The sequence below is a fragment of the Amblyomma americanum genome, chromosome 3 (assembly GCF_052857255.1).
Source record: "Amblyomma americanum isolate KBUSLIRL-KWMA chromosome 3, ASM5285725v1, whole genome shotgun sequence".
Classification (NCBI taxonomy): Eukaryota; Metazoa; Arthropoda; class Arachnida; order Ixodida; family Ixodidae; genus Amblyomma; species Amblyomma americanum.
Genome location: NC_135499.1, coordinates 188,048,544 through 188,076,489, shown reverse-complemented (window position 1 = coordinate 188,076,489; position 27,946 = coordinate 188,048,544). Strand labels below are relative to the sequence as shown.

Here is a 27,946-nt window from a genome sequence, read left to right as displayed (position 1 = left end):
GTCCGCTAGATGACAACACTAGACACTCAATGCAAGCCTATTATGACTTGTGTGCTATTAACTTCTCTACAGCATGATCGCCCATTGAAAAATGGCGCTGTAGGCCGTGTTCGTTCGTGAGTTCTTGTCAACAACTGTAGGCCTTTCCTCGAAGGTGCCGCAGAGACTCGCCCCCGGTGGTCGTGGTGGGCTCGTAGGGCGCCTTCGAGGAAACCCCCCACAATGCCAAAAGTCGTCGAGAACATGCAGCTGGGCTTTGCCGGTTGTCGCACCGCTTTCCGAAGGGTCAGTGCTTCTTCGGACAAACAGCTCTCGAGCAAAACATCAAACCCGAATGTGGGAAGAAAGCTGAGCGTTTCCGGACTCCCGAGAGTAACTTCCTACCGTTATATACTTGATGTGAAGCATTAGAACACTAATAATACCTTGCTTTGTCGCTACTTTTGCGCGCGGTTTTGTGACCGTCAAAGGTCGCGGCCGTCGACCTTTCGCTGTTGCAGTGAGAATGTTTATATATTGTCGGCCTGATGTGCTTCCGTGTTGTGGCTTCCGGATTTGTGCGGCTGCAGCATTCTAGGGCTGTTTACTGTAAAGGCGATAGATTTACCTCTTTATTTGCAATGCGGTGGCGCTTTTTTTTTTTTATCCTGCTTTGTAAGCTTGTTTACATTGCTAACAGAGTACCACGCATGCTGCATGCAGTCAAGTAATGGTAGTAAAACAGCTCGGTGAATTTGTCCTGTTGTTTTTTATTTTTGACTTCTTACTCTCCAAGAGCGTAGCACTTTTCTTCATCTTCTTTTCGGAAATTGGTACATGCAAGATATCAAATCTAGCGCCTCCGAGCATTCCGCCTTTTAATGCGCTCTGTGCAATCATTGGCGTTCAAAATGCAGTCGGCGATACGGAGAAAAATGTAGAAATGGTGACTACTGGCTCTGAGCTGCGCATTGTTTTAAAGCTTCAGGCATCACAGTACAAACAAGTTGAAGTATGCGCAAAGGTTGCCATTATCGTTGCCAGCTTTCTGTTCTCTTGTGATATCGCACTTAACTGCGCATATTATTGTGCTCAACTTTACTCTGTGCCACCCTTACAGATGTTGATGTCGTGATGCCCTTTTGCTAACAGATGTGGTCATTCTTCGTCTGTTGCTTTCTAAGGGGGTGTCTATAAGGTTTAAAGTTGTTGGGCGAGGTGGTGATGGTATCCCATAATTACAGCGCGACGAGCAGGACATGGCAGAAAGGAACATGTGTAGTGTCCCTGTATGTTCATTTCTTCTATCCCGTTCGTTGCACTGCAGTTATGGAATACTGAAAATTTTATTCATCAGAATGAAACTGCACAACATATGCAGTATGCAGCTTAAAACAGTGCAGTGACTGAGAAAATCTCCTCTCTTGCCTTGTTTTCAGTCACTGAGCTTTTATGTGTATAGAGTTACTGGTCCATCAAAAAAAAAAAAATGGTGCTTGTTCACGATAAATGGGTGATAATGGCATTACCCTTTGTATCGGGCAGCAGCTTGCGCCACTTAGCCTATATGTTCCCCCTTGTTAATTTTTTTCTTTTTCCTCCTATTTCGCTTTTAAGATGTCTAGTTTGACTCTTTTTTTCCTCACCAAATTCACCCTTCCCTAGATTTCCTTCACCAATCTTCTAACCTTCCCTTCGTCAGTGTCTCGTTTCTCATCCACTCGCCCGTCCTCCTCATCAAATCCCACCGTTCTCTCCATGTCTGTTGCTGTTCCCTCGGGGAGGGCTGGGCAAAGTTCTGCGCACCTCAGAACCAAGTGCTCTATGCTCTCAGTTTCAGTTCTACAGGCAGAGCACAAAATATCCGCTCTTCATATTTGGGCCCATATGTTTTTGTTGTCAGAGCCTCTGTCCTAGCTTCCAAAAGTAATGAACTGCCCCACGAGTTATCAAATAACCATTCTTTCTTGATGTCCTGTTTTCGTGTCTCATTATACCTAGCGCCGATTTTTCCTGCATTCTTCCTTTCCACATCTTTCTTTCTGTCTCCTTTACCTCCGCTTTCACATTAGTATTTTGCTGAGCCCCATCCCTTACCTGTAGGTACTTCGTTCTTCGCTTTCGGGTTCTCTTCGTCCATTTTGTGTTCACATCTTTGTGCCATGCAGTGTTGCCGGTGGCTGACGTGCAGCGGCAGTGTCCCTGGGCAGGAGCCTCGTGATCAATATGAGGTGCTTTGTTTGGGACTCACGGGTGCGGGCAAGTCAACAGCCCTGGCCACATTGGTGGGGGAGCCCAGTGATTCTCTCGAGCCCACCACAGGCTTCAATATCAAGACACTGCCTGTGAACGACACTGTGCTCAATATCAAGGAACTGGGTGGTAGGTAACATTGCCCTCACTTTTTTTTTGTGTGTGGGATCCCCTTGTTTACACATGATGACAGATGATGTTGCTTGAAAACGATGCTTTTGAGAGTGTCGGCTGAGACATCGTCAGGTGAAAGCACAGCACAACTTAGACGGGATGAAGAAGTAGATAGACACGGCGCTAACTCTCGGTTGATGATCTTTATTGCTGTCACGCAATAAATAGGTGAAAAACGAGCAGGACCAACATGTGGCACTGCATCAAAGATTGACTACGTAGGACAAAAACATTTGTGAATAAAAACAAGCAGGAAATGTGCAAGAAATATAGAAAAAAAAACACTCTCTGTCATCTTAGCTGCTGAGACAGTCTAGTTCTTTTCGTCTGAGCACAGCAGGTTTGATGAACATGAGCGCTCCTTGAAACCACCTCCCAAAGAGAAGTCTTGGCATGCATTGGTTGTCGTGCAAAAACCGCATCCCTGCTTCCAGCCAGACAACCATACCGTACAAGCATAAGAACCAGCGCATGCTGGAAATAGTTGAAGCGTTTGATTCGTCGGTAGCAATACAGGTGCTTTAGCTAACCTTTTGTTGCGCTCGCACAAAAAGAACTGGACTATCTCTGCAACTAGGATGACAAAGTGGTGGTTTTTCTCTAAATTTTTTGCCAGTTTTTTGCATGTTTTTGTCCTATGCAGTCAATCTTTGATGCACTGCCACGTGTTCGTTATGCTCGTTTTTCACTTATTTATTGTGAGACAGCAATAGAGGTCATTAGTCGTGAGTCAGCACAGAGTCTGTCTATTTGTTTCATCCCATCTCAGCCGTGTTGTGCCTTTACGTGATGAACGCGTACCGACTAGCTCAAGAAAGTACCCTTTTGAGACATCGTGTTGTGCATTCTGCCACATGCGAGAGGAAGATGTGAACCTACCAGATGGTCCAGCTAAACTGCAGGAGCAGATCTTCCAGCTGTAATACTGCATGGCTCATGTTGACAGAGTTTATCATAACTGTAGTAGAATGTGACCTCTTGTCATTGGCCATCTTGTTAATATTGAAAAGTGGGTGCTGTGGTCTTTTTCATGTGGAAAAAGGCCTTTTCTTTAATGATGATAGCAAACATGACATCAATGGTGATTGATGTGACTGTTGCTTTTGCCATTGTTGTGCAGGCTCAGTGCGTCCTTTTTGGCAGGAGTACTTCAGGGATGCACATGGAGTGTTGTTCATGCTGGATGCGGCTGGCGGTGAGGCCTCCTTACAGGCAGCCCGGCAGACATTGGCAGAACTGCTGCCCCAGCTGAAAGGGCGCCCGTGTGTTGTGTTGGCCACCCACTCCGATGTGTCAGGCTGCGCTACTCAATCACAGGTGGGGATCTACCCAGCCCGTGCCCTATTATGTTAGAATGCTAAATAAACTGGGGTGAGACGCAGTCACCATTGGAGGTGCCATGGTATCGTCTAATTTCCCACTATGATGCTATGAATGGTTCTTGTAAAACAGCGCAATGGCTCGAAGCCATACAAAGAAGGGACAAAACACAGCAAATGAAGAACTATGTCTGACCAACTCGCCCACCAGTTCATGTTGTACAGCTATGAATGGGTTCTTATCAGTGTTGTAGGCGTTACCGGAAAAAAGTAACTAAATACGTTAATCGTTATGTTAACAACAAAGGAACGCGTTACCGCCCTACGTTACCTACAAAAAAAGGTAACGCGTTATCGTTACCGAAAAAAAGTACTGCACGTTACTTTGCCGTTACTTCATGGATATAAAATTTAAGTTTTCGTCACCTTAACTTACGATAACAAATTTATAAAGCTCACATTTCACATATAACATCTAGCCCAAACAACGATTTTACGCGATATCCTGATTTAACGAGAATAGTTTGCACAAATGTGCAGGAGCTTAGCAATGTTATAGTGGCGTAAAGTTGCCTGTAGAGTTACAAGTGTTGGATTCTAACTCTGTTGCACATGGTGAAGCCATCTTCTGAATGTGGCATTAAACACAAAATGACACTCCATCATCAATTCTAACTTCACAAAGAAAACATCGCTGAACTCTCAACAAATTTATAGTAATTCTGAAAAATGTGATGTTCCAAAATGCTCGGCATGCTTCCACTCTGTAGAGTTGTATGTGTGAGTGGTTTGGGAAGGGGAGGTAGGTGAAGGAAAGTGTGTGAATGCGTGTTCGTGCACGTGTTTCGTGCTTTATGGCTATTGTCTTTTTTTTAGTTGTTTGCGTTGTCAAGGGCAGCTGTTTTCTGGCATGCATGCGAGCCCCAACTAGGGTTGTCGGGAGCAGCTGTACATTTTGTTTATTTACATCACTTTAGGTGCTCTGCGCTTTTTATTTCTAAAAAAAGGGGCGGAGTGCGTCGCAACTGGAACAAAAAGTAACTAGTAACTTGACTCCTCACGTTACCGAAAAATGTTAACGTAAGTATGTTACCCGTTACAGTTCTGAATTGGTAACGAGTATGTTACTAAGTTACCAAAAAAAGTAACGCGTTACCGGTAACGCCGTTACTTGTAACGCGTTACCGACAACACTGGTTCTTATGAGGTGACAAACAGTTGGTGTTCAACACCATGGCTGAACATGTTTTAAAAGTTGGGGGTTGATGGCGGCACACGCGGAGAAAGGATGATGTCCATTTGTAGCCATTAAGGCCAGCCACAGTATTAATGCGAGCAGTGTGCAATAGAGAGCCTTGATATTTTATAGATTTTGATGTTGGCTGTGAGTTCTTGATATATGCAATTGTGCTGGTTACACGAAAACACTGACATGAGGCATAGGAATCGCTATTCATTGTGGCATATAAGCAATTAACAGCTTTCTACAACATCTTCACAAAGCTGTACAGGGCTCTTGTCTACAGCAATGCATGAACATATTGAAGAGCGGTTTATTGTAGGGCTGAAAGGGCTAGCAGCGTAACTGTTGCACAAACTGACCCAGCAGAAGCGGCACCAGAACAGACTTCCAGAGCAAGCTCGAGCTCTCCCATGCGCGCGGCCGCCGGCCGCCGAGGCAGGCCGAACCTCTTCGTCGTCGATGGTGGCGCATTGTCGTTTTCTTCATTGCAATATAATTAACGATACCTGCCACGCTATCTTGTGGCAGAAGCATCAATATAGGTTACATGTAGGTATGTATGTGGTAATGTGGCAGTGAACCATTCCTGCCGTCTGATACTGTCATCACGAAGATTGTGTCTTTTCCCTTTGTCTGGACTATCTATGCAGCATTGCTGCCTTTTAGAACAAAAGCAGAAAATGCTGACATGGTCAGCTCCTTGTGTTAAATGCGTCATGGCGTTGCGAAGTTTTTGTTGACTTGGTTTGTAGCTTTGTCATTGCATGCTGTCATGTAGTAGTAGTGGTGTGACACTTTTTTCAGGCAGCAAATTAAGCATTCAGCAGTTTGGCAGCTTGCTGTCATGTGCTGCGATTAGATTCACGATTGGATTGTGTGAAATGGGCAAGGCAGTAGACTTTTTGCAAAGCTCAGAATAGAGGATGGTAAAGCTATAGTTCATGCTGCCTAATCGGTGCAGTCTCCCTAATAATTATCTTCAGCAGTTATTGGTGTGTTTTTAGAACATGCAGTCCTGCTATGTCAAACTAATGTAAGTGTCCCTTCACCGTTTTCACCAATAGGTGGAGCAACTACTCGAGGGCCTGATGCATGGTCGGAAGTCAGCCGTGCTGTCCTGTTCACGGGGCCAGCGCCAGGAAGTGCTCAAGGCACTCGAAATGCTCACCGGTTACATGACTGCATCCATAAAATAGCACCAAGCCGCCGCAGATGCACTGCATGAAATGCTCAAGGGCAGCGCTTGCCCCCCCACCCCTTTTCCTCAACCAACAGTTTGCAGACAGAAGTGTTCCCCGCCCCGATCATCCCTCCGGCATAGTTGTGTTCTTTACGGTGAAACTTGCTGGTAGTTTGTTTCACGACTTTACCTGTCAGGCACCATGACTTTCACCAGACATTTGGGGCACCAGCCTGCTTTGTGGAGACACTACAGTCATTTTGTGGACAGACCTTGCATGCCTAGTGCTGCCAACACTTCGCATTACATTTGCCTGTCAAAACACATGCAAGTGTTGACAAACCATATGCAATGAGACTAACAGGGTGCACATGGTAAACTATTGTTGAGAAGCTGCTACATCGCACTTGTGGCTGTTGTTACGGTGCACAGACGACATGATTCTGGTGCACCAATAGCCGGTGCTTTGACAGAATCAGCCGTTTATATAGGGTTGAGGATGAGAGCCTTGCGTAGCAGTACTCTTGGCATTTGAGGCACTTTAACACTACTTGCTGCATGGAGATCTCGCCATTGCATTGGACATCTGTGCATTGACAATGATGTGCACGGAACAGGATTTTCCACTTTTAACTCTGTTTTTACCAGACTGACTTGCAGTGAGATTTTTCCTCACATTCCCTTTCCCGAAGTTGTCACCCCAGCTACAACATTAGCTCATCACTTGTGCCTGTTATGAGCTGAATGTGTTTAGAACTCTGAAAGCGAGTCCCTTCCCTGCCAACCTTCGTTTAAATTATTGTATGTCATGTTTCAGTGGAATCACTGGATTTGATTTTCGCTGTGGTCTTTTGTTGCGACAGTTCCATTTAAAATAAGCATAGATGGTTGTGCCAGCAGAACTGGCATTGTGATGTGTGGGCCGGTGTATCTGCCCCCCTGTTTACACCTTGGCCCACGCCAATAGTGTGCGGCAGTGCATTGTTATGAATCAGCAAAAAAAAAAAACAGAAACAATGCATGTCACCTCACTGTAGAAAGGGCGTTTGCATGCCCCAAAACAATTCCATATTTGCAGCCTCCACAACTTCTCAAATGGCATGGTTTGCATTTGGTTGCTCATTGATCTTTGCTGTATGTATTTGTGCTGCTGTACAAATTACGTTTAGCATACATGTACTACTTGTGTGCAAACACGATGTCGCAGCGCACCAAAGATGGCATATATGCATTTTTGTTGCCGACACAAACCAAGCAACGCCATCTGTTTTCCATGCAGTTTTTGCATTCTTGTGCTTTCGAGTTGAAAATTTGCACTGGTTGATGGAACACCCCAGTAGCTTCTGAATTTTTAAGTTCATGCATTTGTGTTAGGGTTTGAGTGGCGATTACAAACCAGAATACTCCTTGGTGAGATGTTCTATGCGATTCCCAGAAATAGGGACTAGCAGTAGACAACTTACCAGTACTGCTGCCTTGTTGCAGCCATGTCTCTGTTCATTGCCAAAGTTGAGGTGCATGAAGCCAAAGTGAATGTGTTATACCCTCAGCACTTGTTAAGAGCTGTCAGTGTTTAAAAAAAAAGAGCAGAATAGTGCGACAGGCGTGGTCAGAGAAGAGACACCAGCTGCATGCAGCCTCTCCTATCGCAGCCGATCTGTGGTAGGGAACTTACTGGCAGAGACATGCTTCCTTTGGTGACATGATTTGTTGCATGTGTTTTGTGCTGGAGATTGTCTGTTGTTCACCGGGCAACACAGTGTTTCAGTGCACACTGATGCTCCTTTCAGCTGCCAAATTTACATTTGCATGTGATGGGGAAAGTGTTGCTTTTCATGTGGTTTTGCCCATTGTGTTCGCATATGTGGCAGTGTTGTGCTAAGAGTAAATACAGCCTTTTTTTTTTCTTCAGCAGTTGCACACCAGAATGCTCATTTGCAATTGCTAAAGCTTAGATGATCACAAATGAAAAGACCTTAGCTTGAGCAGCCTCACCAAGCACAATTTAGCTGTTTTTCTGGCCTCTGTGGCCTTAACTAGGTGAATATATTTACATATGCATATGTATTGTAATGAGATAAATTGCGCCTGGTGCACTTTTCTTGTGCACCTTTGCCTGTGGAATTCCTTTTCAAATTCCAAAAACATTTGCATCGTGGAAAGTTTCACGACAATTAGTTTGATGCAATCTGCAGTCAACTAGTTGTATTGCACAATGAATAAGGAAAGTCTCTTTGAGCATGCACATGCAAGCACAAGCTGTAGTCTGAAAGCTGTAGCCTTTCTTGTTCACTGGAGAAAAGTTCATTTGATTGACAAATCTGTATCTGAGCAAAGGCACCTGCTGCTGCCTTCCTTCAAACCAAAAGTATTTTCTTTCCCAAAGTACTGTGCATTCAGAGACCAGCACATGCTACAGCACAACTGCATCACATTTGCAAGACAATTGGTTTTGGTTGGCTAAATGTTTTGTGGCCAAGGGGTAACTGTGTTGCATGCACTGCACTGCTTTAGAAGGTGGCAAGTTACTACAAATGGCAGTGTCAATTCTAGTCTTTTTTATACTCTACAGCCACAACTGGTCTTTTTGTTGGCTTCTTTTATCAGCGTTCATTTATAGGTTTTTATATCTTTGCATCATTGTGCTGATCTACACTGTAGCCATAACTGAGCTATGCTGCACAAATATTTCATGCTATCTGCACTCGAAAGAAGCAGGTTATTGAGACTTAGCAAAGGCTGGGTCTTACTCATCGCCAGCGAGGCTGCATTTGCATGCTGCTGGAAAAGGTGCTGCCGACATCTCAAATGAAACAGCCTACCATTTTGTAGCAAACCATCATTTAGTTCTTTGTAACAAACTCGGCACAATTGCTGGACAGGAATGTGACCCACATTTGTGGCTTAGTTTGTGAAGGTTTGTAATGAAAGCAAGTGTTAAACTCTTGCAACGCAATTCAGATGACTGAAGATTATACTATGTTGCTTCTTTGAGTGTCTTATGAGAAGCCCAAATCATGTGCGAGGTTTTAACAGTGGCGACATGTTTTTGTGATCTGAAAGGTTACTTTCTAGCCATGGAGCCAGGCTTGGTTTAGTTTGGTAGATATGGCTCCAATATATCTGCATTATAATGAGGCAGCCACAACTTTCAGGTTTCGACTGGTGTTCTCCCCCCTTTTCCCACTTAACTGATGTTAAGCTGTGTGCAGGGAGGCTGTCAGCCACAGCTTACTTTTATGTGGACATTCAGGAGAAAGTTCCTGAATAGCATATTCTGCATTTGTGTCTTTTACAGCCAGGACTTGTACAGAACTCTGTATGTCAGGCGCAATGTGTACTGTGTTCTTTCTTTTGTCCTGCTACACATGAGACTTGTCAGTGTGTTGCATTGAAACAAGGTGTTCCTAGCTTCAGCTGCTGGGATCGTTTTGCATTTCTTCTGGTTTAATTTTGAGTTTTACAGAATTTCCATGCTTCACATCAAATTAAACCAATAAAACTCTGGCCATTACGATGCCCTGCCTATAAGATATTGCACAGAGGGCTTGAAACGCAAAACTCTAGCTATCGGAGGATAAATTGCACTGTTGTATGGCTAGCACTGCCAATAATTTCACTAAAATGAATGCACTTTGAATTTGATTTTGGAGATTTCGTAAATGACTTCCAATGTTCAGCCTTGTTCTGGACAAATTTCTAATCTGAAAACCTAAGGAGGCTGGAGCTGTAGAAATACTCTCAAGATTCTGAGGCACCTGGATGCAAACATAAGTGCTGCGTGTCTTGTCTCTGAGCTGGTTTTCGACCACGAACATCTTCAAACTCTCCTAGCTTGCCATCATCCTGAACACTCAAATGATCAATCAGCAATGCTTTTCTCATGACATCCCATGCAAAACTTAACTTCACCTCTCTTGCTTAGAGTGCCTAAACAACCAAAAGTATAAAATCACCTGCTCCAGTGTGCTACAATTTATTCCATCACCTTTCATTACCAGATTCAGTTTTGGTCACGGAGGGTATCAAGTACATTATGCTTAAGGACCTACATTTTTTGCGGCGGAAAATACAAACCCACAATATTCTGCCAACTTCATTTTTGAAACATGCCTGGCATACTCCAGAGGTACCTTCATTAAAATGTGATTTGGCTGTTGAAATTTAGTGTCTGGCAGTGCTTGGCACTCCCTTCAAGATTGATGCTTAATACGATGGCCTGATGTACTGCACCTGCAGTTGTCACCATGCATCTCTACTAAAGTCTTGGCACCCACCTGGTGCTTGCTTTCACTTTTGCATGGCCTGGCACCGCAACTAGAAGCCCCCAGAATGGATGTAGGGAGCTCTCAAAACTAGGAACGTCTTTTGCCACTACTACTGATGTTTCTTTCAGAAGACCCCAGTATAGAGAATATTGAGACAGAAGAGTTTGGCCACACTGTCACCAGGGCCACATTTTATGAGCTTGCTCGAAGGGATAGGATAGCATGCATGTGAAGACATAAGAAGAACTTCATTTGCTACCAGATCTAGCTTTCAAGAGATTTCAGATTACTCAAGTTCCCATTATTCTGTCATTCCTACCAGTGTCTGCAACCAGAACCTAAAAAAAAAAATGTGGCTGCTAGCACACAATTGCATAAAAGACGCTCAAATCTGAAATTGTCTGCAGAATCGCAGGAAACCAGGAACCCTAGTTATGGTGTTGCCAGGTGCCCAGGCAAGTGAAGCTGGTGACCACAAGCTTGCAAACACCTGGCATACCACACATGTGCGCAATCCACATGACAGGATCTTGGACAAGCCATCAGATGCTTAAATAACCTTGCTCCACCACGACATTCAGCAAGGAGCTATTCTTTTAAGTTGGCCAGCCGCGTTGCATTTTAAATCTACGTTCCAAGCTACATTTCCTATTGTAAATACTGCAGTTTTGGCATAGGACCTTTGCGCAGTTCTGTACCAAGGGTACTTATCGTACTGTGTAGTCACTTGCGCTATCACGGGCTTCCAAGACTACCATTAATTACCATTCAGCCACTTTGTTTGATGTCAGCAACAGGTCAGCCTATATACAAAAGAAGAAGCCTCATATGTTTTTTTTTCTTTTGCTCAGTCGCCTGTATCATCATCTGTTGTGTCGTAGAAGATGTCGGTGAGGTCCGTCGATGTCTCGGCTGGCTTTGGCTGTTGGCGCTTGACGACATAGTCATCCACAGTCACTGGTATCCGCACGCCATCCTTCTCTGCCTCTAACCGGCTGTCGGCCACACACTTCCTGTGGCAGCGAAAAATGTTCACAGTGTCTAGAGCTTTTCGGTGAGAGCCAAATGCTAGTCTACAACAGGTAGAATACAAGCATCGATTGCTAAGGTGTGGAAGTCGTTAAGAGCATCACACACTCAAAAAAAATATATACTAACTACCGATGTGGCATGATACAGTGTGTGCAGTTCCTTAATTCACAACCACACCATGTTGATGTTTGGACTAGCAAGCGCGACTGAGGCTTCTCACAAATCATAGGGCATAATACGACCTCCAGAGTTCTGTGCTGGCCAGCCGTCGCAGACAGAACGGCACACTTGAAGACAAATGTATGCCCAGATTAATCGTGTGTATTATTTCAGCATTATATCTGTGGTATGCATTAGCAAATCAAATTTAGGATGACATACTATTCCTGCATTTATTTCAAAGGGTACCAACAAAACAGCAGGACAAAGTTTACTTTGTGTGAATAATTCGTATGCTCAGTGAGGTAGTCGCTTCAACAGCTTGTTTCATTCTAATGAAAACAAAATTATACAGTTACCAACATTAAAGCTTCAAACCAATGCAGTGCATATTATGGGTCAACAAAAATGACAAGCTGGAACACTAAAAACCCTCAAATTCTGCAGCTACTGCCAGCAGGCAAGTACATATGCTAAACTTTTAACATCTATCCAATTATGATATTCAGATAGCACTTAAGCTCAGCCTGGTTCAATGTCTAGCTTTAAGTGAAGAGTATTGGCAACGCACCTAGTTTCACAAAACAGAGGACCGCAGAAACAAGAGTACCACCGTGAAAAAGTGTCCTCGGTAGACTGTTCTAGTTGAGACCATTGACAAAGTTAAGGTACATGTATGCTTTCAGTGCATCCCAATGCCTTATCACAACATTACGTTGCTGCAGCTGTCACATTCATAACTATTTCGAACAGACAGGCTTTACTCGTGAGGAATGTGGTCCTGGAGAACGGTGGTAACTGCAGCTCTTTACAAATATTTAAATGAAGGAAGTATCCCATTCACTTTGTCTGCTGACCTCCCTCAGCAATCATGCTATGTTGCATGTCTTTCTGATAAAAAGCAAGTTAAGAGTCAAGTCTTCACTCCCAGTCTGAAGGCATATTTAATTACCCTTCTCTGGTAAAGAGGTGTCTCCTGCGAGAAGCCCAAGGTGGACACCCAGTGCCACAAATTGCATCCTCAGATGCAATACAGTCGCCTTGAGCTAGCTATGCAGCAAATTGCTGCAACCAGTGTCTGAACACCCATTTCCCTTGTTTTCCATCATCACTTGCCAAGTGCACATCACTGACCTACGACAATGAGAATTCGTCCCACGCATGACGTACACATTTTCTAAAGAGCTTCCAGGTATGAATGGCCTTATTCAATGCGAGCCACTATACCGTAAAAACCCATATGCGTTTTCTTTCCAGGTTTTAAAATGTCTAATTTCCGCACCGTATTTCGTGCATATCCAAACAATTTGCAGCCCAAATTCGCAGTTCCAGACTTGTTTTCATTCAGCACTGTCGCCATCAGGTTTCCAGCGAGAAGATGCGCTATGTAATATTCTAGTACACTGTAGCTATATAGTGGCAGCATCGGCTGACTGTTTCGATTTTGACGCCATTTCACTATGCTGACCTTGCGACGCCCACGCTATCAGAATCGGGACGATCACACCTCGCATTATGTCCTGTCAATGAAAACAGCGTGCTTTTAAGGGCAAGTAATTGTAGCGGCCGAAAGCACCACAACAAAGCATCAAGCGCTGCTTCATGGACCGGATTAGGTGGGAGAGCATGCAGTTAGTGCCGCCGAACAGCTGAAACTGGCCTTTCCAGGCACGATCTGCAGCTGATCACGGACACTCGCCAGCATTTCAGAGGAACACGCCGGTCACTCATTCAAAAAATGTGGTGATATCAAATGCGCTTAATGGTGCTGAAGACAAGTTTATATGAAAAGATATCTCTGACAAGGAACTCTAAGAAGACGGTACACCCGAAAACAATGATCGCTAAAGTCCACACTCCCAGGACACTTCCATAGTGCAACTACACGCCCCTGTGCATGCGTGTAGGTCGAAGGCAGTCCGCAGATGCCAGAGCCACCCGCACACGCGCCTGAAGTGACGCACCGGTTCAAAATGACTGAACCCGCAAGTCTGAGCTTCGAGACATACGTCAGTGCAACACGGGGGTGCGGGTCACCGCCAGACACATTGGCACATGAAGATTTGAGCCCCTTCCGACACCTGGCACGGGATGGCACAGCACGTACACATTGCGAGTGTCCATCGAGCCACCGAGTCAAGTGCAAAAGGCAGTGCAAATAAATGCTTCGGTGAGCTTTCCTCACATTTTATGCGGATGAAAATTTTTTTTTCTGGTTCTGCCATCCCCAAATTACACTCGATATTATATGCCGGTGTGCATTACATGCGTTTTTACTACACTTTTGCACACTTCAGAATTCCCGAATAAGACCTTCTGGGAACCATCTCATTTTGTTAACATTAAAGCAGTAAACAGAGGCTTGCTAGGACAATTTAACTAGAAACAAACCCACTGAAATCCAAATGGGGTTACGAACATCCTATATTTCTCTGCTGTTCTTGTTTCACGTCTTGTTCAATTTCATAATGGTCACTGCAGTAATAACGCTAGAAAAAAAGTGATTTCAGAAGAGCTGTTTCTATAATATCAGCCTAACAAGTGTGATGAGGTCAGCTAGAATCGTTTTTCACGAAGTAATGTAACCCTGACACCTAACGTACTGATTCCCTGTGCACACCGCTCATTACCACAAGATGAAGAATTTCATCACATGGAAAATCTGTTTTGCTGAATAATGAGTTAGGGTATGCTAGAATACAAAGAAAGATGAGTATAGACTGAACAGTCGTACTGCCAGGCGATGTGAGCACTTCACTTCACTACAGTATTTTTCAATGCTAGAAGGACCCAAGTCGGATGCAGTATGTTAATACGCCTGCAACTAATTGTCACAGCAGCAGAATGGGTGTAAAAAAAGAAAAACAGACGCACCAGCATGTCTCTCACCAGTTTATTCCTTAAGTCACTGCCTTCATCCGTGTCTTCATGAAACTTGCAGCCAGCTAGCACGTCTTAACACTTCTTGCATCACGCGCACCAACAGTGCTATGTGCGCAAAAAAAAAAAAAATGTCCAAAAACATTCAGAGAAGGTTTCACTCGGAAACAGAACAGATGTAGAAAAACTAACTGGAACACGCTAGCCAGGACTTGCACACACAGGCGTGGCATCACATCATCTATAAATAGTTGCTCAGAACTGATGCAAAGGGGAAAAAAAGTAAAAGACTAAAAGAGAATGGTTTGAAAAATCTGCAGTCTCGCCAACACGTGATCATCAATGGACGTTGTGGCCCGCAGCGGTCAACAGCAGTATGGGTCAGGCTGGCCAGACTGACCACCGAAGGTCAAAGTGATGACACCACAGCCTTTGCAGCAAACACTGTGTACCACAAGTATTGAAGAACTGAAATTAAAAGCAGACAACACAGGAGACAGGCGCTGACACAGCAATGAGCGACCGCCACCCACGCTTTTGGGGGACGAGGGGACAATGCCCATGGTGAGCGCAACCCAAGTCCCGAGAAACGAAACATCCATCCCTGAACGGAAACACAATCCCCCGGTGGCTGCACTGGCGACCGCTCTCGAGGCAGTTGGACACCTCTTGAAGCCCCGGCAGCAACAGCGGCGCCTTCAGGTCGTTGTTGTTGTCGTTGCTCGGGGGCAGGCGATCAGGACTCGCCGTTGCCCGAATCGTCGTCATCTTTGTAATGGGGTGGTCCCGTGCTGCGCCGCCCCACCTGCACACCATCACCACGTCCAGCATCTTCTTCTTCGTCCACCTCCTCATCTTCATCGTCATCCTCAAGGTCATCATCGTAGTCGTCATCGTAAAAGTCGGTCATGTCTGCTTCAGCTGATGTCGCTGAGTCATCAGCCACTTTCTGCCTGTGCTTGACACAGTACTCGTCGATGGTTGTTGGCACAGTCACATTGTCACGGTCAGCTTCGAGCCGGGTGGCTGACACTTGCTTCCTGTGGGTGAACAACCAGCAGAAATAATGGGGCAACAAGAGGGAGATTGGGGGAAAGGGGGAGGGGCAGGAGTTTTCGGAGGGAGGAGACAGCAGGGCCATTAGAAACTTCCACACACAGTGAGCATGCCACCTGCCAAGGCACAGCTGAAAACCACATGCTCTAAGCACACAAGAGCCTTTGCAGGATGGCAATGAATGTGTAAACATAGGACGGGAATACTATAGCCCAGACAAAAATGGCAAATTCAACGAGAACGCTAGGTATATGGAAAAAATGAAAGAAAGATTCAAAGCAGCCAATCAAATGAATCAAGAAAAGTGGTTTTGCCTCAGTGACAAATGATGCACTAAAGCAAAGGCTACCTTTGTCTGTAGCTGAGTTGTGGCTTGCTCTAAAAGCCCTTCTCGCCTTCCGAAGAGGTGCTTCTACATCCAAATGGAATTAACTGCGAAACTAGACAATAACAATGCATGCCTGGAACATGTGATAATGAAATACAACCTTTGTCCGTAAAGTTTCGAGACATTTATTTTCTTCTCTAGAAATGATTTCCCAAAACAAATGGTGCGTACGTGTAGCGCCATCTTTTCGGGCCAACCTGAGCTATTTATATTAACTGCATTGGCAGCCGCTAGATCGCACTTTGTGTAGAAAAATACGTTGTGAGTACTCGGCTGCACATTCGACTGTGAGTGAATGTGGAGAGATGGACGTCCACCTTGAACAGCGTGTAAACATAACATTCTGTGTGAAGCTTGGGAAGACAGCCACGCAGACGTACGAGCTCCTTCGTGACGCTTACGGCAACGAGACATTATCGTGGGCACGAGTTTTCAAGCGGTACAAAAGGTTCGTTTCCGGAAGAACGTCGGTGGAAGACTACACAAGGCAGAGGCGCCCTTCAACCTCACGGAATGAAAACAACGTGGCTCGGATCAGGGAAATCGTACAGCAAGACCGCACCATTACAGTCTGCGTGCTATCAGATGCTCTCGACATTAGTAAGACAACATGCCAGCGAATTTTGCGTGAGAACTTGGGGAAACGAAACCTGAATGCCAGACTTGTGCCACACTCCCTCACACAGAACCAGAAGGACACGCAGGCATCAGTGAGCGCTGATTTGCTCTCCGAGGCAGAGCAGGATGCTGCATTCGTCGACAGCATCATTGCTGAAGACGAAATATCATGTTTTCAATACGATCCTCAAACAAAGAGGCAGAGCGCCGAATGGCGGTCCACAAGCTCTCCTGCGTTGAGAAAAGTGCAGCGATAGTAGACCAAAACAAAGACGATGCTGATAGCTTTTTTCGATGCCAGAGGTGTCATATACCACAAGTTCGTCCCACAAGGGCAGACGGTGAGTCAGGAGTTTTATACCCGCGTGCTCCAACACATGCGCGATGCACTGTGACGCCGTCGCCCTGACTTATGGGCATCTGGACAATGGAGTCTTCTCCACGATAACACAAGGCCGCACACTGCTCTCACCGTGACAAAATTCTCGCCAAGCACAGCATTACTGTACTTCCCCATCTTCCATACTCACCTGACCTCTCCACATGCGATTTTTTCCTGTTTCCTCATGTGAAGAGAGCCCTAAAAGGTCGCTGGATGGGGAGCGTGGAGGCCATTCAAGACGCCACGACAAAGGAGCTGACAGCCCTGCCGAAAGAAGCGTTTTCCAACTGTTTCCAAGACCTCAAGAAGCGTTGGAAGCTGTGTATAGACTGCAAGGGAGACTATTTCGAAGGAGTGCTGCACAAATGATTTCAATGTTAAACGGATCTTTTTAATGGAGTCAGTCTCAGAATGTTACGGACAAAGGCTGTATTATAGGCGCAAAACCTCGTGCAGTCCTTAGTTGACCTAGTACTCCTGAATCCAGCAGCTGAAGTATGCTGCTGTCCAGATTCATCAACACAAAGCTTTGCAATGCTAAGATCACCTCAGCACCAGTCGGGCTATTGTAGGGCAGATGCCCTTTTAACGAAATGCATGGGGCTGCAAATGTCACTCATTACATTAGTCAGTTTACTTTCATCATGCCTCTGCACCCCCAGTGTGGCAGGATAAGTGCCTTGATCACCATCATCAGTCCAGCTCTGCCCACTACAGGTCAAAGGCCTCTCCTATTAGCCCTGCCTGGCACCATACATGCTCAAAGAAACCAAACTTCTTTTAGAGGAGGTGTAAATGCTTATTGGAAACAGTCTGCAATTTCTAAATGCGAACCATTTAAAAACCTTTAGTACCCATGTGGGTTTGTTTTGGTTTGGTTTTAGGGGTTTTAACGTCCCAAAGTGACTCAGGCTATGAGGGACGCCGTAGTGAAGGGCTCCGAAAATTTCGACCACCTGGATTTTTTTAACAAGCAATGATATCACACACTGCAATGGCCTCATTTCGCCTCCATCGAAATGCCACTGCCACACCATGTCAGCCTGTGACTGCACAATGTGGCAGGAGAAAGAAATTCCCAAGATGATGGATGTCAGAGGCACAGGTGAAAATGATGTTTGAAGAGAGCAATGAAAAGCAGTCAGTGGAAAGTGATGGCAGAGTGGCACCAGAAGTTGCTATCTGACACGAAGTGCACGGCATAGAGTCATGCTTCAAGGCAACACAGAGCGAAGTCATCATGTCACAATTATTTCATGCCTGCCAAGTAGCCATGAGCAGAATTGGCAGGATGCTAACAGACGTGCTGCTAAAGCACAGGGAGCTGCTGCTGGAGGAGCAGGTTCTTGAGCCCAAATGTTCCCAAGTGGAGCAATGACAATAAATTAATGAGGCTTTAGACTGACAAGTTTTGAATGCTGAAAAAAAAAAAAGAAATTTGTTCTCGTAAAGAGTGGCTGCTGCATTTGCAATACAAGCGGGGTGTGAAGCAGGCGGAAACAGCTCGACAGATGAAAGGCAGCAGTTTGAGCTACTATCGAATCTCGATATAACCCACTTCAGTCAAGAGAAATTTGTGAAGTAATGCATTTTGTCATTTCTCAATATCTGTCTCACTGAAAGCCATGTTTTCTTTTTTGCAATATAACAAAGTAAGTTTATACCACACTTTTGATTTAATGAAGTAACTGCACATCGCATGCCTGTACCTGGAGCCTTCTTGACAATAGGTTAAAATGAAAAATTTAGCCACGACAGACCGCAATGTGTGTGTTGTGTTGGGTTTTATGGCACATAGGCAACTAAGGTTATCATGTGCCAAGCTTTCTGCTTGGTGCAGAAAAGTTTTCTGCAGAATTTTATCATACCAGTTGTCGGGTGAGTTGGTGTTCATGGTGATCCATAACAGTGCGACAGACGGGAGAGAGAAGAAGGGACACAACACAGAGCGCTCTGTGTCCCTTCTTCTCTGTCCCGTCTGTCGCGAGAATTTTATAGAAATGTGACAAATCGTCAGTGGTGTAGAGGGCCTAAAAGGTTAGTTTGTACTACCTAGTGACGACAAAGGATAGTAATTTCAGAGATTGCTACTAATAAAAGGTTTAAAAAGGGTGGGGTAATCTCAGCGGCCATCCTAGACGGCAAGGATCTCGAGACTCCCAACCAATCAAATAAAAACCTCAGCCACCTTCTCAGGAGCGAGAAAAGTGGGTGAGGTGTATAGGGAAGCACGCGTAAAGTTTGCCCCCACTACACCAGCAGAGCGCATTGAGTCAGCAACGTCTCGACTGGTATGTGTGTTGCTCGCACCGCTGGCGCTCTCTCTTTCATTGTGTGCACACGTCGTACTGCTCGCAGATGAATAAAAGAGGCGTTGCCGCTCATTGTGAGTCATGGCTGGAATTCTGCAGGATTCAAACAGTGGAGAAACTTGTTGTGTCGGGTGCTGTCACAATAGTTCCCCGAACTCCAAAGGCCAGAAGCTGCCGGTGAAATTCTGCCGATTTCCTGGACATTTTCCACACTCTTGGATGAAAATTTTTAATATTAGAAAATTGTCAGGTACTGTTATGGAAATACTGAAGGTAATGGTCCATCCTTCCAAAGTATCCCAAAATCTTTTGGATTTTTTCTATAGCTCGCACTGAGCAGCTAAAGGAGCAATAAAGAGGAATATGAACTCTTATTTTTACCACGGGAACTCGATCTACACGTTTCAAGCATTCCTAGAAACTTCGAGTTATTGTCCTGTGCGGCCGATTTCCCCAATTTAAATCGCATTAAACGTGCTGGCTCCCGCCCTTTTTTCGAACTCAACGCTGAAGGTAGGAGGAGTCAACTAATGCGTGGAGTGCCTTTCAGCCAGTCCCGTGGCAGCTTGCTGCTCTGCCATCGGCGGAGAGATGCGTCAATCAAAGAGTTCACGCATATTTTTATTTCTGTGGGCCTAATTTGCGGCTATGTTGTCTGCAATGTGAATTATTTATTCACAGAAACCTAAAAAACAAAATAAAAGAACACGAATCCACCATGGGACTGGCTGAAAAGCGCTCCACGCAAATCTATTTTTTTTCCAGTAAAGCCCTCCGCCGGTCAGGTAATGGAAAACATTTGGGAGACTGACATCAACTGTGTTATGCAGACGCATGTGAGACAAGTTCAGTGACCGCCTCAGTGTACTGACCTGTGACGCCAGGCTCATTTTCCAAATTTATTAGTCTAAAAAATTTCTAAAAAAAAAAGGTTAAGTCAAAATGTTTCCTTGCATATGAATGAGCATTTGCATATGAGCGATGGATCTGCAAATTGTTTTGGGGATGCAAGTGCATTGTAATTGGCATTAAAATAAATATACCAACCACTTATCTCAATGATAACGATTAACCAAACAAGCATTTTTTCTGTTAACCATGAGAGAACAGGTGGCAGGCGCATTTCGTGCGTGTTTTCATTTTTCCCTCCAGCCTCACGTATTGCCTCAAGGGCACGTCATTATTTTATCCTCAAATTTTATGTTCAAAAGAAAGATTATTTCCATGAGAATTCAGCGAAAAACTAACTAGTACCTAACTATTTGGTCAACAAAACTGCATGCACCGAACTGCTCACCCATCCAACAAAATGAAGCATTTTGCGAAAATGAGCATGCCAAAAAGAAATGCTATTTTTGTAAATGATGTCATTTACTTGCGACACACATTTTGCCGTTATGGTAATGCGTATTCATCAACAATCTGCTCCACGGAGGTGGACATGATTCACTAGCAGTTTCAAGTTTGTGCTGTGAAAAAAAGTTTCACTGTCCACTATTTCTCTGAACCCACATCTTAGAGTGCACATTTTCCTAATCCTGTGAAGCCCGTCAATGCTCAAGCATGAGGGAAAAAGCATGCGACTGCGAAAACATATTTGCAGGCAGGCCAACATGTGCAAAGCATGTGCAAAACTGGCAAGCACGCTACTCGCGCAGCTATTCAATGAGAGGGGTCACTGGTCTGCCCGGTCAATTATGGGGAGTTGGCTGGAGAGGGCGCTTTACAGTGGCGCTTGCAACGGCCCCCTGCGAAGCTGCGGCCCGCATTATAAAATCAAGTGAAGTGCTGGGTATGAATTCACAATTTTTGAAGAAAACCTGCTTTTCTTAAAAAGCTAAAAACAGAAGATATATCAATAATTGCATTATTAGACACATAAGCTTTCCATGATGTTTTCTTGGCAATGCACCGAATATACTGTGCTTGCGCTCTCGCCTTTTTGAAGCCGATCAAGTTCTCGTGTGTTGTGTATCTGCGAAGATTCCCCATGATTTATTTTGTTGTTGTTTTGCCTCCGTATATTCTCGTGTGCACCGCACTTTGTGGTTCTAGCGTACTACTCCTGTGGATTCTAAAATTGATAGGCGTGCAGCAGTAAGAACGCATGCTGTGAACATTTCATTTATTTCATCTATGCGAAGATTTTCTAAAGTTATATTCTCTAAAATGGCTTTTTCTGTAAGCAATGCCCTGTCAGCTAAATCTAGCTTACACCGCCGTGGTTTTGTTGGGATGACTGCTGGCGAGGATGACAGGCAGACAAATCCAAACAGCTCTTCTTCCCGAAGTTGGAGAGCTGTACTATATGGGTTTACCAGAGTTCAGCAAACAAACATTACTACACAGAATAAAATCCTCTAACTGACCTTTTCTTCCCCAAAAAGACGAATATGCACTGAGGTCTCAAACTTGCGTTGTGTTTAGTGACACATGAGCATCTAAGGCTATCATGCGCCAAACACAAGGTATAGAAAATTTTTTTGTGCAGGATTTCAAAAAAAGTAGAACAACAGTGGTGTAAAGGGCCTAAAGAGTTATTTCGTACCACCTAGTGAAGGTAAAGGGAATAAATTTTGTAAATGGCTGATGGTAAAAGCTTTAAAGAAGGTCGGGTAACCTCAGCGGCCATTGTTGGTGAGGCAAGGATGTCGAGGCTCCGAACCAATGAAATGGAAACCTCAGCCTTATTTTCAGGAATGAGAAAGTGGAGGTGTATCAAAGACAAGTAAGATATTCACAGTTTATGAAGAAAACTAGCTTCTTTTAAAAAGTTAAAAACAAAGACATGTCAACAATTGCATTATCACTCAAGAGTAGCACTGGGTGAAACGGAATGCATTCATTACAAAATTGAGTAAAATACTACTTTTTTAGTTTTTTTAGTTTTGAGCATGACAGTAAAATATGGTTTAGTGTGAGCTCGTCTCCACATCTTTTACAAAGAGCTTTGTCTTGACTTGTCAGTTGGAAGCTATGTGTCAGGTGTGTGTGTCCTATCAGGGGACGACATAAAATTACTGCTATAAAATGTTCCTGGTGTGTACAGATCTTCCATTCCCCAAGGGCAGGCTTTACAAAATGCAGTTTGTTGTTTATTTCATCATCCCAAGTTGTCTGCCATATAGCCTTCAAATTACTATGTATTAATTTCATGCAGTCTCTATGGGGCATGCTCACTTTCTTGATTTCATGACTGCGAGCTTCTGCAGCACACAGGTCGGCCCCGTCACAGGCTCACTGCGTGTGGCCTGGACAGATGCCGGATCCTGGTGTGATGCGCCGCGCCCACACACCACATCGACGAAGTTTGTTTTTGCAGTGCAAAACAATGTGTTCATGGTTAGAGCAAATCGCCTTCTTGCTTCCTTGAATGAAATGTTTTCAGAGTGATTATTTCGTTTTCTTTTTTCCAGGACCAACACGCCCTGGAGTAAGCAGCATGGTCTCTCCTTCACAGTTTGCACAGCACAGAGCGGCGTAATATTCACCAGATGGGCGAGCTTTGAAGCGCATTTTGGGCAAGTTCTGTGGCCACAACTACTCTGTGAACCGTAGCCAAACCTCTGGCAATTAAAACATCCGCGCAGGTTGTGTATATATGGTTTTACATTTATTTCCAGGTGGCCCACTTTAATGTTTTCAGGCAATGTGCTAGTGTTGAATGTCAGGATCAGGTGTTTCCTGTCTATTTCCTTGTTATCTTTCCGGATCTTGATTCGGTGAACATCTATTACAAGAATTCAAGCATTTTTTTTTTCTGTGAGGCGGACAAAATCAATTTCTGAGATTACCCCTCGGACGGTGTTTAGAGACTGATGTGAAGTGACAGAGACAGGGATGTCCCTTATGGACACAATGATGGAGAGTCTTGAGTACTGCACAGTGTCATGCAGTTCAAGCAATAGGTCACCACTGGCGATAACTTGCAGCCAAGGCCCAAGGCATCTGTCAAGTACTTTAATACGAGAAACGAGGATAAGATTCTTGCTTGTTTTGGTTCTATTTCACTACGGATCACATGGAATTTGGGGAATGTTGCCTTTCTTTTTTGAAAAAGGTCTCCTGCATTGTTCCGCCCTCTTAAAGAGAACAATCGTGTTTGGAGGGGGGGGGGGAGCCATAAAAAAAATTGTTTTTGGTCACGGTGCCAGCCACCCACCATGGATCCCAACTAGGGGACGGAACAGGAACTTGAAAGCAAGTCCAGCCCAAGCCAGCTGCACACCCTAACTACAACCACATATGGGGCAACTCGGGATAGTTACTCCACACCAGGTTAACCCTACCACCAGGAAAAAAAAGGTAAAACCAAGAAGGGAGGAGAAGAGAGGAAAATTGTTATAAAGAGGATAGGAAAGTGAAAGGTGGAGGGGAGAATAGGAAAAGGAGACTGCCGATTTCCTCTGGTCGGGTCAGGCTGGAGATGGCGTCTATGGGAAGCTGGAGCCAAAGTGGTGTGTTGCCTCCGCCGAGGGGCTTTAAAGGTCCAAACGCTCGGCATCTGCTCAACCACCCAGATCCCCTTTTCCATGAACACGGCGATGCCACGCATGGCTAAGTGTGGGTGCTCGGGTCTGTGGTGGCGCATTGCACACAATCACCCCCCTGTGGGGATGTCCCTGTGGATGTTCGGGGAAACCATGGTGCTTCAATCACCATCACCTGCACGCTGCAGATGCCCCTGCGGGGAGACCGCAATGTGCATGTGCCCTTTTATGCAAAAGTGTTGCCGGTAATCTGCAATCAGTAGAGCAGAACAGAAGTAGAACGTACCTCTGCACCGTCTGTTGTGTACATATGGAACCATAGATGGGTGCACTCCACGACCGGTCATCTGTGTAGTGCGGCAAAGCCTGCCGCCTCTCATTGGCACTGGCACCGCATAGTGTTCGGGACTCGACATATCCTTTTTTTTTTAAATGCGAAAGCATTTCTTGGTTCATGAGTCGCGTCACTGGAAGCTGTGAACAGGTGCTGGGGAGAGAAGTTGTGGACAGAGCATGTCCGCATGAACTGAATAAAGATGCAGTCGTAGTGCCATCATGCGTCACCCGCTGAAACCCCCTCGCAATGTACGGCGCTGGTCCAGCAGATGGCACGTGCGTAGGAGAGATGACGGAGGCGAGATGGCAGATGCGCAGTAAGGGAAATGGTTTCGCATTACTATACCTAAGCAGGCTTCAATGCACCCTTGGAATTTTTTTCTTTTCCTTAGTTATTTCCATCTGGGAAAGTCCATAATGCTCATTTGGACCTTTTTTCCCACAATATGTCACCAAGTAGTTCCTTCTGAACAGCACCATCATCGTCGGGAGCCCAATGGAAGACATCTGGTGGTTCGTGTGCTCGTATCATCTGCCGCAGGTTCTGTAGCTTACTGTATAAAAAGCATTCTGGGCCAGAACATTTTAAAAATCTGTATCACCGCAAAATTTGGATCAACAGTAATCACATCAAGAGATTCTACTGAATATATAAGAAGCCATCTACCAGGAGATTTCAAGAATCTGCAACTTTTGACTGCTGAAACATTGGAAACATAGGTTCAACATTGCAATGTGAGCATGACTCCAATCTTCAACCATTTTGTGTTTTCTTGGAATGGCTGAAGACAAAGCATGGGCTGTGGAAAGCCACTCAGCAGAGAATACAAATTTCAAGCCCACATGTCTCAGTACACCATGGAAGGCTATAAATGCTATTCATTTCAATTAGAATACATGTAGCAATTTCAACAGAAGTACAGGTATTTTTTTCTTCACATAGTTTAGTTCAGAGTAATTTTCTGATGATTTTCAATGGAAACATGAAGCAATGACACGAAGAGCGGCTGCAGAAGTAAAAGAGTACTTTTGTCTTGCAAATTGTAGTCATACCCATATCCGCAGCCAAAGCCTCATCACTGTTTGCTGGGTCATTCTCATCAGCTCCTTCCGATTCTTTAATGACATCCACACTGTCATCTTCATGTGTGTTATTTATAAAACAAATATTCATTAAGAACTAATTGCAAAGGCATAACAAAATAGGTGCAAGTGGCAACGAGGGCTTATCAAGAGAGTGTTTTCAAGCGTATTATTAAAGCAAAATACCGTATATACTCGCGTAATGAACCCACTTTTTTCCAGAAAAGTTGAAAAAGTTTGGGGGGAGGGTTCATTATGCGGAAAAAAAGGTTTCAACAGATTTTTTTGGAAGGGTCGAGATTTCATATACCTCCGTCCGTCCTTCCATCATCAACAAACGCACGCGATCAGACGCGTTCATGCAGCTGGTATTTAGCATCATTCACTTTGACGAGATCAGGCAATTTTGTGGTAGCCGGCAGCGCCGGCCAATCGCGGCGAGATCGCGAACGTGCTTAAGGGGGGAGGGGAATGGTAAATGCACAAGTTATTTTGGCAATAGACAAATTTGTAGTCAAATACTTTCTTTGCTGTGGCAACCTCAGTGCGTGAGACAGTTGCAGTGATCAGTTACCCATTAGTGGTTACAGAAACTAATGTTTTAACTTTGAGTGTTGTGTTGTCACTCTAAGTTGTTTTATCATCGGTCAGCAGAAAACAGAGAAGCAAGCAGACAACAGAAGCATCCTTTTCATTGTTTCATGGCAGCAGAGCAGTTACCGCCCAGTGACGAAATGTATGACAGAAGTAAGCAAGCGCAGGCATAAGCATTTCAACATAGAGTGGCAAGAATGATGTACCGTATTTACATGATCGTAAGTCAACCTATTCTTTAAATTTAAAATCCGAAATGGGGGGGGGGGGGCTTAACTTACAATCGAAATGAAAACATCGCACCATAAGTAAAGGCGAGACAAACGAGATATCAGGCATGCCACAGCGTGGTTGCATTTTTGCTGCGCGGCTCCGTCGCATCGCTCTTGGTGCTGGCCTTGAGCAGCTGCTATGTCAACACGCAAAACTAGCATACCCTGCCCGCGCGCGCGGGTGGCGGCCGATGGCTGCTATCGATAAGCAACAAACTGCCACCCCACACATAGCTGCTGACTGTGGTTGCTGGTAAGTGGCGGCGGCCCGATAATACAATCGCATTCTACGGGAAGCTCAAGCGTACAAGTTTTCTTTTTACTTTCAAATGCGCGCTCGGCGCTCAAGGGAGCGTTGATAGTTGATGGAAGGGCCGCTGTTCCAATCGAGGCGGCACCCCCAGTCGAACAGCAGCGGTGCCGGGGAGTGTCGCTGGCCAACTGAAGAGCCGACGCCATTCACGCGTAGTTTCTCTTTGGCTCTGACGCATTTGACTACTGCCAACCGCGTTTCACAAGCTTTTAATGTAGCACTTCGTCAGTCATCATTTGTGCTCCAGGTCCGACAAGCGACCACCAGAAAAAGAAAAAGCAGTGCAGCGGTGCACAACAGCATAGAATATGCAGTGAGTTATCAGTGGCTCAAACATCGCACATGCCTCATCTGATATGCAATTCACTGCTTCGTTTCTTTGGCTGTGGCAACAAAACAGATATTTAACAATGAGGTCATCTTTCTGCATGCTTCCATTTGCGGCTGATTGATGGGAAAAGTGTACTTATCGGATTCCTTTGCTCATTATGTTCACCAAATGTAGGTAGACGAAGCTCTTTTACCACTGATGCCAGTATTAATGCATCATGTAACTGTTACCCTGTGAGGCTTTTGCTGTACGATGTGGGAGCTGCACTAGCTGCTCTAAACAAGATTTTAGGACTGTGGGGTGTGAGTAACGGCAACATTAATTGAAACATTTTTAACGGGAAGGTAACAATAGAAACAACCTATTTGGTTGTGGTTGTCGAAGTGGAAAGTAGGTGGATGCCAATGAGTAATTACTCCCTTAATACAAATCTACTCAACCTTGGGGGGATTCCCTAAAACGTTTGACCACCACTGTTCCCACTTTGAGTTATTGATCAATTCGCTCTCGCCCTACCATAAGCTGGCCGTCCCGGTTAGCTCAGTTGGTAGAGCGACTGCTTTGGTGAACCGGTGGTCCCAGGTTCGAACCCCGGAGCAGGATGAATTTTTCTAACTACGAAGTTTCTGAGAAAGCTGTATAGCTTTCCTTTGTAGCCGTATGGCTGTGCTCGGATGGATGCCAGTGAACAGAGATGATAAGGTACCCGATGCAGTTTAAAGTTTATAGTGCTAGGGTGACTTTGACAAGTCTTCACTACCTTGGCCGGCTTACTGGAGACGACGACCGAAAAATTCGGACCGCTGATTTATCGGACATGCTTGATTATTCGGACTTTCCTGTGGCACTGCAACATGCCTCATAACACCAATGTGTAAGAGCTCCTGAAATTTTAGATGCACTGCACATGATTGTTCGATTTTTTGGACTCCATTCGCACTCATTGCGGCACAGTCACCAATAGCCAAGCCGCCAAATAATGTGTATAGACTTTTGCAAAAAGGGCTCCCCGGCCATCACCATATTGCTCTTTGGACTGTCGTGCACACTTGACGCTAGCACTGTGGAAGCTGCAGCGAAACCGGTTTGCAAGTCCAAAGAGAAGGCGTTTTGACAATCCAGATGCCCGAAGCAAAGGCCTATAGTGGAACCTCATTAATTGAGATTTAAGGGGGGTTGTAAACATGATCGAATAAAACGGAATCGATACTTTTTGCAGGTCCGCACATCGTGCATTCGCGGTTGCAAGCTGGTACCGTTCTCAGACATCGTCCGCTGGTATAA

At 44.9% G+C, this 27,946-nt stretch overlaps 2 protein-coding genes across 3 annotated transcripts in view; one reads left to right on the top strand and one right to left on the bottom strand.

The window, feature by feature from the left end:
• The first annotated feature begins 69 nt into the window (after positions 1-69).
• LOC144125660 (ADP-ribosylation factor-like protein 15) lies at positions 70-9,665 on the top strand. Its single transcript, XM_077659252.1, has 4 exons — positions 70-285; positions 2,148-2,361; positions 3,527-3,723; positions 6,033-9,665. The coding sequence occupies exons 1-4, from the start codon at positions 223-225 to the stop codon at positions 6,162-6,164; spliced, it is 606 nt and encodes a 201-aa protein (XP_077515378.1). The 5' UTR covers positions 70-222; the 3' UTR covers positions 6,165-9,665.
• The window catches only part of LOC144125658 (ubiquitin-conjugating enzyme E2 R2), a 44,819-nt gene continuing 25,129 nt past the window's right edge, over positions 8,257-27,946 (bottom strand). Inside the window, exon 5 of one of the 2 annotated variants that reach the window (XM_077659249.1) lies at positions 8,257-11,429. In XM_077659249.1, coding sequence (XP_077515375.1) covers positions 11,264-11,429 — 166 coding nt within the window. In that variant the 3' untranslated portion in view covers positions 8,257-11,263. Of the gene's footprint in view, positions 11,430-14,484; positions 15,528-27,946 lie in introns of those variants that run through there. The other variant, XM_077659248.1, reaches the window with a different exon arrangement.

What these genes read in the sequence shown, in the direction of transcription:
- LOC144125660 (XM_077659252.1), top strand. Translation starts at nt 223, where the DNA reads ATGCCAAAAGTCGTCGAGAACATGCAGCTGGGCTTTGCCGGTTGTCGC. An exon ending in GTCGCACCGCTTTCCGAAGG is followed by an intron (nt 286 to 2,147) that starts GTCAGTGCTTCT and finishes TGTGCCATGCAG; the next exon opens with TGTTGCCGGTGGCTGACGTG. An exon ending in GCTGCGCTACTCAATCACAG is followed by an intron (nt 3,724 to 6,032) that starts GTGGGGATCTAC and finishes TTTCACCAATAG; the next exon opens with GTGGAGCAACTACTCGAGGG.